The sequence below is a fragment of the Acomys minous genome (assembly GCF_964271855.1).
Source record: "Acomys minous genome assembly, chromosome: 11".
Classification (NCBI taxonomy): domain Eukaryota; kingdom Metazoa; phylum Chordata; class Mammalia; order Rodentia; family Muridae; genus Acomys; species Acomys minous.
The window spans coordinates 109521633-109539628 of record NC_140492.1 but is presented as its reverse complement, the minus strand read 5'-3'; the positions used below and the strand labels follow the sequence as shown (position 1 = coordinate 109539628).

At 37.2% G+C, this 17996-nt stretch overlaps 1 protein-coding gene across 3 annotated transcripts in view; it reads left to right on the top strand.

The window, feature by feature from the left end:
• GPBP1 (GC-rich promoter binding protein 1) overlaps positions 1-14898 on the top strand; it is a 54407-nt gene extending 39509 nt beyond the window's left edge. For all 3 annotated transcript variants that reach the window (XM_084802500.1, XM_084802499.1, XM_084802498.1), the window contains 6 exons: positions 3358-3542; positions 4751-4891; positions 6289-6456; positions 7480-7667; positions 10977-11079; positions 14404-14898. In XM_084802500.1, the coding sequence (XP_084658626.1) occupies positions 3358-3542; positions 4751-4891; positions 6289-6456; positions 7480-7667; positions 10977-11079; positions 14404-14562 (944 nt within the window). In that variant the 3' untranslated portion in view covers positions 14563-14898. The remainder of the gene's footprint in view (positions 1-3357; positions 3543-4750; positions 4892-6288; positions 6457-7479; positions 7668-10976; positions 11080-14403) is intronic.
• The last annotated feature ends 3098 nt before the right edge of the window (positions 14899-17996 follow it).

The following is a 17996-nucleotide window of genomic DNA, read 5'->3' as shown; positions in this document are numbered from 1 at the left end:
AATCGGGCATTTTAAAATCAAGAGTAAGAAAACAATAACAACAAAACTACAAACAGAATAAGGCATATAACAAAACTCAATCAAATTTCCAAGAAATGGTCAGCATGACCTGATTATTATTTCTTAAACAATACTCAGGAAAGTCTAATCATAAATTTCCCTGCCATTTAAGCCATGTGTTTACATGATTGTCATAGCAACATAATGTAAAACTAACAAGGAAAAAACTCAACTCCCTAAACCAACAGGTGTGCTGATCATCTTTATCTAAGCCTAGGCTAACTGCTAAGGGTTCATCTATTGTAAAATATCTATAAAGCATGACCTTCCAAGCCCACCTTCTATTGCTCTCAAAGCAGATTCTAAAGAAAATTTTGATGTATTATAAATACAAGTTTGTTTTTGTGTTTGTGTGTGTTTGTTTTTGCTTATTTGTTTTTTGAGACAGTTTTTCTCTGTGTAGCCTTGGCTGTCCTGGACTGCTTTGTAGACCAGGCTGGCCTCGAACTCACAGTAATCTGCCTGCCTCCGTCTCCTGAGTGCTGGGATTAAGATGTGCCCCACCATGCCTGGCTAAGCATAACTTCACAGTCCTAACTTTGTTTTCAAATAGTTCTCCCTGGCTTCTCATAATAGTCAGAGCCAAAACCTTCTCATTGTCTCAAGCCTTTGGCCAGATGCCTTCCTTCAACATCCTCTGGGGAAAAGGCCTTTCAGTGTGTATTTCATTAGGGCTGTACTCAAAGTGAGAAATAGAAAGGCAGTTTTAGGAGAAAAGGCAGATTTTTTAAGACAAAAATTAAACCTGGATAAAATTTAAGGCAGTGGTGATCAGCCAGAGATCTTTGGAACTTTGTCAAGTAAAACCTCAACAGCTGTTCTGGCTGTCTAAAGGTCATGCTGGGCAATCAGAGGACTTTAGAACTTTGTCTAGCAAAGCTTCTACAAATTGTCCTCATGTCTCTGACACATTAACTTTTATATTTTGTAAACATCAGTTATGCCTAAGATTTCTTGGTGTTATTTAAAATTCTAGGCTAAGATACTGTCTTATATTTAATTTAAACTTCCTCTTCCCCTGGCACTGAATCTTCTAGCCATGGAACTACGAGATTTAGAGACTCTCCTTCTCCTGTTGTGAGATGAGATTTTTTTGGGGGGGGGGGGTTTCAAGACAAGGTCTCTCTGTGTTAGCCTTGGCTGTCCTGGAGTCACTTTGTAGACCAGGCTGGCCTCGAACTCACAGCCATCTGCTTGCCTCTGCCTCCCGAGTGCTAGGATTAAAGGCGTGCACCACCATGCCCGGCGTGAGATAATATCTTACTATCTGGTTTTTTTTGTTTTTGTTTTGTTTTGTTTTTTGATTTTTGGAGACAGGGTTTCTCTGTGTAGCCCTGGCTGTCCTAGACTTGCTTTGTAGAACAGGCTGGCCTCGAAGTGATCCACTTGCCTCTGCCTCCCGACTGCTGGGATTAAAGGTGTGTGCTACCACGCCCTGCATAAGATCTTAAACCAGTTTGGCACAGGCAATCTTCTCTCTCTCTCTCTCTCTCTCTCTCTCTCTCTCTCTCTCTCTCTCTCTCTCTCTCTCTCTCTCTCTCTCTCTCTTTCCCCTTCCCTCCCCTCCCAAGTAAATTTTTTTTGCCTTTATGTGCATTGGTGGTTTGCCTGCAAGTATATCTGTGTGAGAGTGTCAGATCTTGGAGTTACGAAATTGTAAGCTATCCTTTGAGTGATTTGAAATTGTGTCCTCTCCAGCTGATGATACGCCAGTTTCATCTTTTGGACATTTCAAAGTTGTAGATGAACTGAATCCTTCCAGGTTTTCCTAGGAGCCCTTACAGTTTTCTTACGATGTAAGAAATTGGTAGTTGGGGAGCAGAGTATCAGCACAAGTGTCTACTCAGATTATTAGTCCACAAAGTAGGTCATTAATATTGAGCTAATTGGGGGCTGGAGAGATGGCTCAAGGGTTAAAAGCACTGACTACTGGAGGTCCTGAGGTCAATTCCCAGTAACTACATGGTGACTCACAACCATCTATACTGGGATCTGATGCCCTCTTCTGGCCTCAGGTGTACACACAGGCAGAGCTCTGTATACATAATAATAAACACATTAAAAAATAATTTAAATTTAAATTTTTTTCAGGGAGTTTGATCTAAGTTAGTTATTGATGCTCCCACCCCCTCTCACCCCCTTGCCCCCCTGCCCCCACCCAGGATTTATCTGTGTAACATCCAAGGCTACCCTAGACTTGCTTTGTATACCAGGCTGGCCTTGAACTCACAGAGCTCCACCTGCCTCTGCCTCCCAAGTGCTGGGCTTAAACCTGTGCACCACCAAGCCCAGCTCCTAAGTTAGTTATTATATTGTATCTAAGTTAACTATTGCAAATTTTCTAATTGTGAAACTGATAACTTTCAGAATTTTAAAAAAAGATTTATTTATTAAGTTTATAGTGTTTTGCCTGCATGTGCACCTGCACACCAAAAGAAGTCACCAAATCGCATCATAGATGGTTGTGAGCCACCATGTGGTTGCTGGGAATTGAACTGAGGACCTTTGGAAGAGCAGGCAGTGCCCTTAACCTCTGAGCCATTTCTCCAGCCCCCAGAATTTTTAAAAATAAGGGATGGAGATTATACTTAATTGTAATAATCATGAGTATTTGTAATATCTGTTTGATTATACATACAAACTGATTAAATTCCAGGAAAAACATTTCATATTTTCAGCAAGTACACTATCCGTAAAAAAAATCTTCATGTAGCAGTCATTTCCAATACTGGCTTTAGAAAACAGATTGAGTTGGTTGCCCTGACTTCAAATGTGTTGCCTTCTTTTATAATTACATGGAATGTCAATATTTGACTGAATTGGTATTATGATCATACTTTTTATTTTTAACTAACAGTTGATCTAATAGACGTTTAAAAATACTGGGACTATTGGTCCTCACTCACTGATTAATGAAAGTATTAGAACAGGAATTTTTGACTTTAAAGACTATCATAAGGGGGAAAATAGAACTGTCATATTGTAAGCCTCGGGTGATTAGCAGGAATTGGAAGTTTTCTTCTTAATAAGTGAAAAATGTGTAACTTTTAATTCTGGTTTTCCAGTTATATCTTCTAAACTGCAGTCACCTGTATTAGTACTGTCATTGCCCAGTTTTATAATCCATAAGATTATCTTTTAGCTTTATTATTTGGGCTGGAATTGGCTCACTCATTTAGATTATTTCACCCCCAAACCAGCTTAAGATATTTTTAAAATGCAGTTAAGGTTTTGGTGGGATGATTTTATTTAAAATTTGAATTGTATGTAATGCATTTTTGTGCTTTATTTATGCAGAATATCCCCCGAATCCTAAATCTAGAACTCCAAGAATGCTGGTCATTAAGAAAGGTAATACAAAAGACTTACAGCTATCTGGATTCCCAGTAGCAGGAAACCTCCAGTCACAGCCAGTTAAAAATGGAACTGGTCCGAGTGTTTATAAAGGCTTAGTCCCCAAACCTGCTGTTCCACCTACAAAAGTAAGTTCTTGTGTATAAGCCATATTTGTTATAGATGCCCCATTTGTCAATTGGCACACTACAATTACTCTCCACACTTTGGCCAGTTGCTGTTCTTGTAGTAGTTTCTGTCTGCTGTAAAAAGAAGCTTCACACACACACACACACACACACACACACACACACACACACAATTTTTTTAGGAGTGAAATATGTAATTTCTGCTCTACTGGATGCTAGGGTGTATTTGCTTCCCACATGTATTGTACTATTTACTTGGTACCCAGCTTTTAAGTTTTTGAAATGCTAATGAGTTTTATGTAAGACAAAAGAAATCCTTAACTTTATAAAGTTTTGAAAATAACAGTGATTTCGATTTTAAAAAAGATATTTTTGTATTAGTTTAAAACTCACATTATTTATTTGTGTATAGCTGTTTTGTGTTTACATGTGCTACAATGTATAGGTAAAATTTAGAGGACAACTTTCAGGAGTCTTCTACTTATATGGCCCAGGGATTAGACTCAGGTTCTGAGGCAGGTGCCTTTATTCACTGAGCCATCTTGCCAGTTCTCTTTATCATCATCATCATTGTTGTTTCTTTGTGGTTCTGAGGCGGGTCTCCGTTTAGCTCTGGCTGGCCTAGACTCTAGATCAGGCTAGGCTCAAATTGCCTCTGCCTTCACTGTTCTGGGATTAAAGGCATATGCTAGCATACCTGGGTTCCCTTTATTTTTTAAAATCATGTGTATGGGCATATCTGTGTGTGGGTTTGTGCAGGTGTTTGAAGAGGCCAGAGGTATTAGAGGTAATGGTGGAATTATTGGTGATCCTGGGCCACCTGACTTTGATATTGGGAGCTACAGTGGGGTTGTCTGTAAGAACCACTGAGGTATCTCTTCAGCCCCAGATTTAGGCATTTTTATTCCATATTAAACTTCTATTTTATTTGTAGAAAAATAGAACCATGTGTTGTGTTTCACACTTGTAATCCCTGCATTGAGAGGTCTGATACAGGAGGATAGTGAGTTCTAGGCTTGCTTGTGGGCTACATAGAAACTGTCCTTACAACGAAATAACAGTAATAAAACAAAAGGTTCAAGGGTCAAAGAACCATGGAGAGATGGAGAAAGTAGCATAAAAATACTTTTATGAGCTATATATTACTGCTTAGTGCATTCACATTTTCTCTGTTTTTGGTAACTGTTGATTCTTATGTTTTTCTTTAGCCTACACAATGGAAAAGCCAAACTAAAGAAAACAAAGTCGGGACTTCTTTTCCTCATGAATCTACATATGGTGTTGGCAACTTTAATACTTTTAAGTCAACAGCCAAGAATATTAGTCCATCAACAAATTCTGTGAAAGAGGTATGCCACTGAACAGTTCTTGAGAAATGTCATGTATTTAAAAGTAAAATCTGTGTTGCACAGATTCGTCTGAAGCCCATGTTCATAAAGAACCACTCTTCTTTAGCTTCCTGACATAGGCTGTGCTCAGATGCCCAGTTGCTAAATCCTGATAGTTTACCAGTTCATTAAAGATGAGATGCTTTAACTTTTAAAGTGAATTTAGTTCAGAAAGCTCATTTTATTTGCATTGTTATACTTTGAGGAATAGAAATAATTTAAAATTTTAATTTCCTAAGCATTCTAGACAACAGAGAAAATAGTGGCATTCCCATATATACCCTTCATTAGAAAGACTTGTTAAAAAAAAGTATTAAAATAATTGCAGTTTCACTTGTTTTTTGTGGAAGTTTGATGTAGGATTATACCTTGACTATGAATGAGGATTTGTACAATTATGTTTTGGAAGTGATGGACACTAATAGCAGTAACAATGAATTAGAGAGGAGGAAGGTATATTTGAGAATGTCATAGGTAGCTCACGTAGTCTTATATTTTGAAACTCAAACTGGGGTGTTTCTGGACTAATCTAGGACCACAGAGACCATTACATCTATTATTGAACTAAATTGTTTTAGGTCCCATATTGGAACATCAAAACCATATATAGTTTATTTTCTAATCTGTAGAATTTTTGAGTTAAGATAGGACTAGTATTTCTTTCTTGTTTTGTTTTGTTTTTCAAGACAGGGTTTCCTTTGTAACAGAGCCTTGGCTGTCCTGGAGCTCACGGTGTAGACCAGGATGGCCTTGAAATCACAAAGATCCACCTGCCTCTGTCTCTTGAGTGCTGGCATTAAAGGTGTGCCCCACCACACCTGGCTAGGGCCAGTATTTCTAACTGTTCCTTACTATAACGCACACACTAATACCAGCAATTAAGCTGTATAATGATTTATTTTTTTGATTAAAAATTTTGTCACACAGTTCTAATATTCAAATTATTATTCTACTACTGAAACATCAAGAATAAACGAAAGGGCTTCAGTCAATGTCATTTTCCCTTTCCCTCCTTCCTCTCACAGTAATCTCTGAGGAAATCCAATGACATTCTATTGCATAAAAGTTTAAACAATTATATGTAATGTTTATAATTTATGTAAATATTTAAAGCCAATAAAATTCTGATTTTATGTTTAAAGTTCTGAGTGTTATCTGATCTTCATTACTTCTAGACTAAGAAAAGTCCTTTTTAGCTAACTCATTTAATGAGTTACTTTGAACTATACTTTAAAATCAAATTTACCCTATAAATAAATATACAATATACAATAAGAAGCTGTGATAATTGTGAACTTTATTTTGACATTGATTACCTGGTTACATGTTAACTAGTATTTCTGTGAATTTCCCGTTAGTGTAATCGTTCGAATTCTTCTTCACCTGTTGACAAACTTAATCAGCAGCCTCGTTTAACTAAACTGACACGAATGCGCAGTGATAAGAAGAGTGAATTTTTGAAAGCATTGAAAAGGGACAGAGTAGAAGAGGAACATGAGGATGAAAGCCATGCAGGCTCAGAAAAGGTAATTGAAATTGCAGTGGTTCTTGATTTGACGTTAATATTTTTTTATACATGGGTAAATATGTGCAACCATGGCAAACTAATTAAAACTTTATCTTTGGTTTTCTTTCTGCCAAGCCAGTGGCAACAAGTTTTTGTCTTCTGGGTGGATCCCCCCGCCCCCTGCCCTAGGATAGGGTTTCTCTGTGTAGCCCTCGCTGTCCTAGAACTCATTCTGTAGATCAGGCTGTCCTTGAACCAGAGGTAGTTCACCAGCCTCTGCCTCCTAAACACTGGGATTAAGGTTGTGCCTCCATCACCTCCCAGCAACGTGGAAGGTCTTATTGTCCTACCTCTACCTCTGAAAAGCTGAGCAGACACGCACCATCATATCTGGTTTGGGCAAAAGTATTTGTGTTGTGTATAACTATAGTGTTAAAAGATTAGACCAGCTTTGTACATTGTTTCAAATGTACTTGATGACATTTTTGGTGGTTTTATTTAATCATTGAAATTGCAGTTTAAAAAAATTCATCTCCCTTTTCTCATTTTGTATTTTTTTATGTAAAAATATGTGGGTTTTATTGCTTTTGTTTAATCTTTTATTGGAGACAGGGTCTTATGTAGTCCAGGCTGACACGTAACTTACGATCCTTTGCCTTAGCAACTCCTAGTCAGATGCTGAAATTACAGGTGTGCACAACATGCCTGGACACAAATATATTCTTAAAAATATCCTGTTGTTGGGCACTGTGGTACCTGTTGCTAATCCAGTACTCTGTCCACTGAGGCAGGAAGGTTGACACAAGACTTGAGTCCAGCAAGGACTGTACAGCAAGTACCAGGGCTGCATAATTACACTTTTTTCTTTCTTCAGCTCTATCTTCCTGGCTTTACCTATTTTTCTAATAATGCCTTTAAAATTTAATGGTAATATGTAATTTATATTTACGTGTTTTTCATGATAGTCTACACTGGTTCTGTTAGTTGTCAGTAACTGTTCTTTAGAACTCACTTTTTATTTTTTAAACTCCCTAAAAATCAGGATGACGACTCATTTAATTTGCACAACAGCAATAGTACTCACCAAGAAAGAGATATAAACAGAAACTTTGATGAAAATGAAATCCCACAAGAAAACGGCAATGCCTCAATGATTTCTCAGCAGATCATTCGTTCTTCAACCTTTCCACAAACTGATGTTCTTTCCAGTTCACTTGAGGCAGAACACAGGTTAGTAATTATGTTTGTTTGTTTTCTGGCGTTTCATTATCAAGTTTAGGTGATTGATAAGTCTTTTTTTTTTTTTTTATTCTGGGTATTGTTCTCATATGTTCTATACATGTACTGTATGGTTTTACTATACTATCAATTCCTAGTTTGTTTGTTTTTTGTTTTTTTTGACAATGGGTCTTAGCATATAACCAGGCTGGCCTCTCCTGAGTACTATGTTTAAAGGTGCCTGTCACTACACCTAGCTCTAATTTATTTGCTTTTAACATGTTTGTTAAAAATAAGCTTCATTTGCTTTTAAATAGACGATTTTATTGCATTCATAGTGTGTGTCCATTGTGGTTTAATTATTCACTCTGACTTAGGTAAGCAAGATCTGTTTTGTATTGGACTTAATAGAAATCTTTTATGCTGGCTTTAAGCTTATTTCTATTCATGTTAAGAATGTGTCAGTACTTTGTTCTTTTTTATTGCTAGGTTGTTTGGCTGCTTGAATTTATACTTATATTAAGCTTTATTTATGTGTTTTAAGTTTTTGCATGCATTTATGTCTGTGCCACATGTATGCCTGGTGCTTACAGAGGCCAGAAGAGGGCATCAGATACCCTGGAGCTAGAATTACAGATGATTGCCATCTGGGAATTGAGCCCTGGTCTTCAGCAAATTCTCTTAATTGCTAAGCCATCATTTTTATCTTCCATGCCTAACTGTTACAATAATGCATTGTACACACGAGAATTTGTGTATAAGTTTTTTTTTTTAAACATTAAAAAACTACCTTAGGGACACGTACCTTAATAGGGCTTTGGCCAAAGTTAAATGAGGTTGTACATAGAGAAATATAAATACTGAGCGGTGCACGGTGAGGTGTATGAAGTATGTAATAGGGAGAGATTGTTGGGAGACTGACAATGAGCAGCAGTCTAAAAAGCTGTTAATAGAAGAATGTACAGATCCTATATAGCACTGGGTAGGATTTGTAAAAACTAAGCACTTGTAGTTGTATTAATGTGGAATAGTCTCTACATGGGTGCATATTACATTATAGTAACATTGTATTAGGTATGCGAAGGAAAAATAACAAATGTTCGTTTGGATAAATGAAAACATTTGTATGAATATATGTGGTCACACAGATGAATAAATACATGCATAGACAGTTTTTTGGGTTTTCGAGACAGGGTTTCTCTGTGTAGCATTTGGTGTCCTGGACTCAGTTTGTAGACCAGGCCAGCCTCGAATTTACAGCTGTCTGCTGCTGCCTTCTGAGTTCTGGGATTAAAGCTGCGGGACACCATGCCCACCTGGCAGTTTTTTTTTTTTTTTTTAATGAATATGAGTTCTCTCTGCATACACACCTGCATGACAAAAGGGGGCATCAGATCCCAGTATAGATGGTTGTGAGCCACCATGTGGTTGCTGGGAATTGAACTCAGGACCCGTAGAAGAGCAGACAGTAAGGACTCTTACATGTTGAACTATCTCTCCAGCCCTGGCAGGGTTTTTGTTTGGTTTGGTTTGGTTTGTTTTAAAGATATGCACTTGTATGCCATTCATTGACTTTATTTCTGTCTCACAGAGGAGACAAGACACGTGTTGATTATTCAAAATCAGTAAATTGTGTGGTTGGCATTTAATTCTAGGAAGCATAATTCACTGCTGTTTATGATTGTGGGCAAATAAATTATGGTCATTCTTAACCTCTTTTTGTTTGTGAGGGAGTTGGGACTTGGAGATTGAGCCTAGGACCTCGTATTGCTAGGCAAGTTTCCAACCACAAAACCCTGCATTTCAAACCCATACAATACTTCTTTCCTTTAAACTTATAAAGTTATAGCTTTTGAATGTGAGGCATTTATTTATTTATTTATTGTTTTGGGGTTTAAATTTTTAAAAAATGAAAATGTGATGTTTCTCATAACCTCAGATTTCACTTTTTTTGCAGTTAAGTACATATACCCTTATAGTAAATGCATTTATTAATTGTCAGTTAGGAACAATAGTTCCTAAAGATAATTTAGTCTTTCATATATGAAAGTCATGTGCATTTATCAGCTGGAGAGTTAAGAATACTTGTTCCCTTCCCCATTTTCTTATTTGACCCAGTATGTCACAATGTTTTGTCAGATTTTACAAGTAAAAGAAGTAAAAATGTGGCCATAGGGAAAGCAATACTTTGTTTTTGGTTTTTGTTTTGTTTTACCCTAGACAGAGTTTCTCTGTGTAGCTTTGGCTGTCCTGGACTTGCTTTGTAGACCAGGCTGACCTTTAACGCACAGAGATCCGCCTGGCTCTGCTTCCTGAGTGCTGGGATTAAAGGTGTGCACCACCACTGCCTGACTGCTTTATGAGCTTTGGATTAGGTGATACTGAAAGATTAGGGCTAAGTAGAGATGTCACTCTTAAGATTGGGAGACTGAAGACTAAAGTTCTTTTCCTTCTTTACTGTGAAGTAAGCAAATTGTTTTACTTAAATAACCCTAATTCTTCTGTAAAATATGAATAACATGTTAGATACTATTCAGGGCTCTTCTTTGAGACCTTGGGAAAAATGTCTGACATCGATAGCAACTTGATATGTAATAGATGCAAGCTGAAAGTTGTGCAAATAGAAATAACAAATACTTAAGGAGTGTAAGAGGCCGACACTTTAAAGTCACCACTTCATGTGTTACATGCTTATCCAACAAGTCAAAATCGTTAGTTCTCTTTTCTTAGCTTTGTTTTCCTGAAATTGAACTATTTTTAATTTTTTTCAAAGAAGTGTAAAAGTTATTAGTCATTTTTCATCATTTAGTTTGAGGTTGAGAACTTTTGAAAAAATCATTTTTCTGTATTAAACATGTCGCTTTTTAGTGGATTGCACACTAAAAATGGTAATGAAATATACGGAAGACATATCTATTGAAGAACTAATGGTAAAGTACAAGATAGGGCAAGCTTTTGCACTCTTTGTTTCTCGAGTAGAAAACCTAATGAGCAGTCAAGAATATGTTGGAATGTGGTGGTAATTGAAAAAAGGCAATAGTGGGATTATTACTACTTGTACAAGGATTTTCCACTTTTTCTTTTGACTCTCCCTATTGAGGGTTTCCAGCATAGAGAACCTTGACCCTAAAGATTAAGCAGTTAAGCACTTCATTCGTACTGTCTACCAAATAGGGTTTACTTATCAATTACTCATTTTTAAGAAAATAAGTTCAGAAGTCATGGTGCATCTTGGATCATGTTTTCTTGTAGATAGTATAAAGGGAATACTTGCTTTACTCAGGTGAAGCTCCAAATTCAGCGTGCTTTCCTCCTTTTCAGATTATTAAAGGAGATGGGCTGGCAGGAGGACAGTGAAAACGATGAAACGTGTGCTCCCTTAACTGAGGATGAAATGAGAGAATTCCAAGTTATTAGTGAACAGGTAAGGAAACCTGAGGCTTCTAGATTCACTCTATTGCCTTTCCTTAAGTAGAGCAACCAAATTATAGGTAAACATTATGGTGGGGCAGTTTAAGTTTTATTTGTTTAGAACTTTACTATCCACCATACCATAGGCCAGAATTTCCTTTGAGACAAATCTGCAACGACTTACTGTGTGTAGTATCTAGGTGAACAAAATGTTCACCAATTTCTGTTATCCAAACATTTAGTTCGTTTATTGCTTTGATATGGGCGGCAAGTTTTAACTAACTTTGCTTTTGATCCATTAGAAAAAGAATATATAATATTTGAAAACATCTTTAGATGTCCGTACTTTCTTTTCTGAAAGAGTAGTAGGGAATATTTGAAAGAGGATCAAAAAGTTATTTTTCTCAATCCATCATAAATGAAAAAAAATATGACTGCTTTTTCTGTACAGAAATATTATGGCTGGTACTGTGACCTTTAGAAACCCTGCCTAAGTATTTTGAATGGTGTCCTTCACGAAGTTTCCATAATAACATAGTGTGGACTTTATCCTTTTAGTATAAAACATTTAAAGTGAATTTAGTCATTTCCTCATTGTACTTCTAAAGACTGCTTAAAAATATACCACATAAGATTTACTAATTTAACCATTTTCACTCCCACATTCAGCTCTGGTTTAATTGCATTTGTATTGTTCAGCAACCATCACCACCATCCATCTTCACAGTGTGTGTGTGTGTGTGTGTGTGTGTGTGTGTTTGTTCCAGTGCCACTAATTGATAACTTCCTGTCCTCTCATCCCTGGAAACTACTATTCTGCTTTCTGTCTATATGAATGTGATTTTCCATGCCTCATATAAGTGTGATCATGTGCTATGTCTTTTTGTGATGCTCTTATTTCTTCTGGTATCATTACCCCAAGTTTTTTTTATGTAGTAGGTCCTAGGATAAGGCTTAGTCTTACTCCATTAGTGCATGTTTTATATATTGTTTATTCATTTCTCTGTTACCTCTGGCTACTACGAGTAATGCTGCTACAAATGTAGAAGCTCTTGATTTCAGTTTGGGGGGATATCTACAGTAGAATTGTTACTGAAAAGAAGATAGCTTAGCAGGTCAAGGCACTTGCTACTGAACCTGAGAACCTATCTTAGCTCCTCAAAATCTACATGGTGTGGGGCTGGAGAGACTAAAGTCAAGAGCATTGGCTGCTTTTCTAGAGGACCTGGGTTCAATTCCAAGAACCCACTTGGCAGCTCACAACTGTCTCTAACTCCAGTTTTAGGGTATCTGGCACCCTCACACAAACATACATGCAGGCAAAACACCACATGAAAATAAGCGTGTCTTTAAAAAAAAAATGATTAAAGGATAGATAGAACTGCCCATAAGTGCTGTATGCTATATACTTATGTGTTGCATACACATTTGACACACACACACTCTGAATAAATGTTTACCAGAAGCAAAGTTTCAAGGGTTGCAAGATGATTGACTCAGTGGGTAAAGAGGCTTGCCTCTGAGCCATCTGATTTTTTAAAATTTAATTGCTTGTATTTATGAAGATTATGAGGATTTTTTCATTTGTATCTTTCAAGTTTTAGATCTTAGTGTTTAGCTTTTCTGTCTGTAGTAGTGTACAGTAAAAGTCCAATCTCTTATGGATATTAATTTAATTTTTGTGTTAATATGACCCAGTACCAAAGGAAGCAACTCGGATAGAAAGTAGATTGTGGTTCACTGTTTTGAGGATATTACCCTGGTGGCTAGGGATGGTGGCGGTCCCTCGTCAGGAAACAGACGAAGGAGAATGCAGGCACTGAGCTGGCTTCTCCTTTTTCCTTTTTATTCAGTCTAAGACTCTCAGCCCACGGCATGGTGCCAACAACATTTAGGGTGAGTCAAACTTTAGTCAAGCCTCTCTGGAAACACTTCCACAAACAGCCCAGAAGTATGTCCCCTATATAATGTTTAATCTAGTTAGGTTGACAAAGATGTAACAGTCTTTTCTTCAGTACCCTTTATTTAAGTCTGCCCTTTTCCTAATTAATGGCCCACATGCGCCCCCTACCCATACACACCCACACACACACCCACACACATACATATATATGTGCCATCACATTTTTTGGGGGGATGGTTTGGAGACATGGTTTCTCTGTGTAGCGTTGGCTGTACTGGACTCACTTTGTAGACCAGGCTGGCCTCGAACTCACTGAGATTCACCTGCCTCTGCCTTGACTGCTGGGCATATTTTGTTTTCAGTGTAGTTTTTCACAGATGACTCTAAGCTTGTGGCACAATGAGATGTTACTGGCTCATAAATTGTATGAAGTAAGAGTATAATATTAACTGGAGATGAAACATTTTTCAGAGAGGCCAAGCATATTTGTGTCATGGTGGCTGGGAACATTAGAGATTTTATTTTTCAAAGTAAAGGTGGTGACACATTGTATGTTCAGAATGATGGGGAGTGAGCTTCAGTTTTAAATCAAAACAGAAAACATGCTATGAAAAAAAAAAGGGGGAAGGAGAACTTAAAGCTGAAGTCACAAGACACACATGCACACACGGATGCACACGCATATGCACATGCCTGTGTGTGGTGTTTGTAATGTTGCTTATAGCCTTTTGAAAGGTGATATTTTTTTACTCCGGCATCATCATCATCATCATCATCATCATCATCATTGTTTTTATTTATCATTTTGGGTGTTAAGACTTCTTTCTTGTATCTTGATTTGTTTGGTTAAGCGTAAGATGTGTAACTTTGTTTCATTTTACTTAGTCTGCAAAGCTGAATAAAACCAGCTGCCAGCCTTGTTAATTTAGGTCATGGTAATAAAGAGATCAGCTTAATGGTTGCTGATTATGTACCTTAGTAGCACGTGAAAGCATATTTATAATGATGGCAAAAGTTTGAAAAGGTTTAAAAACAGTTTTGAGTCATATCTACCTTTTGTACTTCCAAGATCTCTTTCTACACTTTTTTATAGTTTGGTAGGAAGTAAATATTTTGATTTTGGTTTTGTTTTTTCAAAGAATAGATTTTACTTTCCATTTTGTTTCACTTTGTAATAACACCTTGCTCTGTACATTGAATTTATGATCTTGCCTCTCAATTACTGGGATGAGCAGATGCAGGCCACTATGTGCAGCTAAGGATAGATTAGTTGCTGGTCATTTACCTGCGACTATTGAAATTGCTTATTTGGGGGTCTGTAATTAAATCTGGAATGTTCAGGGGAAGATGCAATGAAAACTTCATTATAATCATGATTATACTTATTACGGTATTCTTGGGGAAAAGTTAATTGGCTTATTTTTGACATTTTAGTTACAGAAGAATGGTCTGAGAAAAAATGGTATTTTGAAAAATGGCCTGATCTGTGACTTCAAGTTTGGACCCTGGAAAAACAGCACTTTCAAACCCACGATTGAGAATGAGGACACGGAGACAAGTAGCAGTGACACGTCAGATGACGACGACGTGTGAAGGATTTCCTAACAGCTTTAGACATTTTAGTGTGATACATCTCTCATGCAGTTTGGGGTGAATTGTAAAAATGAAGAACTATAATTTATGTAGTGAATCTACCCCATTAGAAGATGATTTTTTTGGGGGACTTCAATATGAAGAAAACCAAGAATGTTGTGTTGGGCTGTGTTGAACATTATTTCTTTGTAAATGAATGTTGTAGAAATGAGGACTTTGGTTGATCCAACATTGACTTTCTTCATCACTGCAGCATTTTCTCTGACTAGCAATGTGACGATGTAACAAATGAGATTTTCTCATTTAATAATAAAAAATTGTGTAATGTTTTGCAAAGCTTCTGTCTTAAAATGTTCAGGTCTTAAGGTAAAAGGCAGCTTACAATTTTGCTTGCAGAGTCGTATCTTTTTCGAACAGTGGAAGTCTTCAACTCTACTTTGTGCACCTCCTCACCCCACTTCCCCCTAAAACAAAGCAAAACAGCAGAAAGGAAATGTAGCATGTTGGCTAAAACTGGAACAAAACGCACTAAAAACATTAACTTCTCGAACTCAACTCTTATACTAAGTCATCTTTCAAAACCGATTGCTCTTTAGCCCTTCCTAGTGCAGTAGCTGTGAGAGGAGACTGCAGGTGTTCTTCCAAGTTCCAGCAGGTGCTTGTTAGGAGCTTTCTTCATGTATTGTCAGACCAGAGTTTTCAGAGCTGATTGGAAGAGTTAACGGGGAAACTTATTTTGATAAATTATTACACATGCAGAAAACCTGACCACACTGACTGGATCTGTCCACAACATGGAAAATAAACTGGATTTTCAGAATATTGTTGTTCTTTGTAGTATTCAAGGTATTGGTCTGTACAACATGATTTGTTAATTTCTTAAGTTTACCCTTCGTTAAATATGCAATTCCTTTGAGTTTTAGAAAAAGAAAGCGTAGGTTTTTTAAAAAATCAAATTTACAAAGTTATTGAATGAATGTTGACTGTTTTCATTTGCACATAAAATGTGGAGTCATTTGTTGGTGTGTGAGATCATTAGCTCTGTAGATTTGTTACTGATTTTCAAGCTTTGTTTACTCTCAGTTGCTTGTATTCCTCTATCCCAACCCCACTTATATCAGGACATTCTTATTTAAAATACTTTATTTATGTATATGTTTATATGTCTGCATATGAGGAGGACAGAGGAGTGTCAGAGTCCCTGGAGCAGGAGATACACACAGGCAGTCATGAGCTGCTTGATAGAGGTGCTGGGACTCCACGCCCAGTATATTCTTACTGTCAAGAGAATAGTCTTAGACCAGAAGTCTTGGAAGTTTTTTGTCAGACCATTCTTTTTCTAAGAATTTATTGTTAAAACATGCCCAGCTTTCTTTCACCAGAAGCTAATTTTTTTTCTTGTTTTGGTCCCCACCAAGACTAGGGTAATTTTAAATAGGGATTTTAGGCCAGGCATGGTGGTGCACGCCTTTAAACCTGGAGGAGAGGCAGGTGGATGTCTGAGTTTGAGGCCAGCCTTGTTTTACAAAGTAAGTCCAGGGCAGCCAGGGTGTCTGGAAACACCAGGGGTGGTGGGGTGTGGCGGGTGGCAACAGGGTGGGTCCCCTCTCCCCCCTTTTTTTGAAATTTGCCACAATTTATTCTAAATTGGAAAAGGAGACTATCGGCCACGAAGACTGTATCTCTTACAAAGCTGGCAGTGTACGCGGAAGGTTGAATTGTACTATTTGTATAATAGAATAATGAAAACTTAGTTTGGGCATCATATTCAGGCAGTTCTTCCTTCATTCCTATCTAGATAGCATTTAGCTAAGGCTTATTATCCTTGAATAGGATTCCTGTTTTATAAATATGGTATATTATAGCAGGATAGTTCTACCCAGTAAGTGATGACATGAACGTGGTTATCAAGGGGATGGAGACATGTAATTTAAGACTGGTTAAAGCCAGCATAGTTTAAACTTGGTGCCTAGAGAATGGGCTCCTGTTAAAAGTTTGGATCATATTAAAAGAGACCCTACAAATGCAGATTGGTTAAGTTGTAGATCCCATGCGGAATTATTGACTAGAATTTGCTCTTGGTTGTCAGGGAAGTGCAGTTTGCTTGAAACTCATTTTCCACACCAAGGTAATGAACAAAAATACGCTGCCCTACATTTCTTTGGACTTACTCTTCGTAAGTCCTTTGACTCCTCACATTTTTAAAATTTACAATAATTGTAATTAATGAGCAAAATCCTTATGGTAATGCTATTTAAAATAGCATTTCAAAAATATATCCTATTTGATTTAGAATGATTTTAATTTTCACAAGTATATTAAATTCACTCCAAAACTAATTTTATTTGAAGAGTAAAATACAAATCTTATTTGAAGCAGTTTCTTGGTTATTTGTCTTTTCTAGCTTAGTTTCCTGGCTTCTGACAAAATTATATCTTAAAACTTTTTTACGAAGTTTTGAAGAGATTGTGGAACAATCAAAGGGATTGTAATGTAAGTTTGTTGTTGTTACACATAAGTTTGGCATATCCCTAATTTTCAAATGTTTCTACAATAGTCTAACTGCACTCTAATATTAGCAGAAAGTTAAAACAACCTCTAACAACCTCTAAATTTTTTAAATCACTCTACAGTCTGATACCAGCCCCCTCCTCTCTCACCACCCAGTTCTGCCCTCATGTGTCTCCCCGTGCCCCCATTTTTCAGAGAAGGGGGTGCCCCTAAGGAATACCAACCCACCCTGGAACCTCAATAAATTTTAACATAAAACTCGTTTATAAATCAATCTATATTTGGGTTTGAACTTTTTGCTTTTTCCAGACAGGGTTTCTTTGCTTATCCTTGGCTTTCCTGGACTCGCTTTGTAGATAGGCTGAGTGTGGGGATTAAAGGCCTACACCACCATGCCCAGTGGGTGGGTTTATACTTCTGTGTTTATTTTAATTTTATGTATTTATGGAAATTAAAATTATCAGCAATTGAAAACTGGAAGGGTTCTCTGGGTTTGTAGTAGTAATTGGGAAAGCGATGGGCAGAGTGCTTTTCAAGCAATAGCAAAAAGCTGTAAAGACAGCCAGGTGCACCCTTTTAATGCCAGCATTCAGGAGGATCTCAGAATTCAAGGCCAGCCTAGTCTACGTGGTGAGTTACAGGACAGCCAAGGCTACACAGAGAAACCCTGTCTTGAAAAACCAAAAACAAAAGACCAAAAAGCTGACAAAGGCCCAAGTGGTGCAGTGGCTTCAGTTTGTTCTCTTTTCTGTTTAACAAGTTTCGTATGTGAGACTGAATGCTAAGATTTAACCATAGTGCTGTGGTATGGGATAGTGGTGTGGCAAGCAGAGCTGTTTTAACCTACAACTCATATTTCAGTATTTAGGAGTATATGGCTCAGTACTTAACCTAGGTTTTATAGTTACTAGTGTTTGTTTACT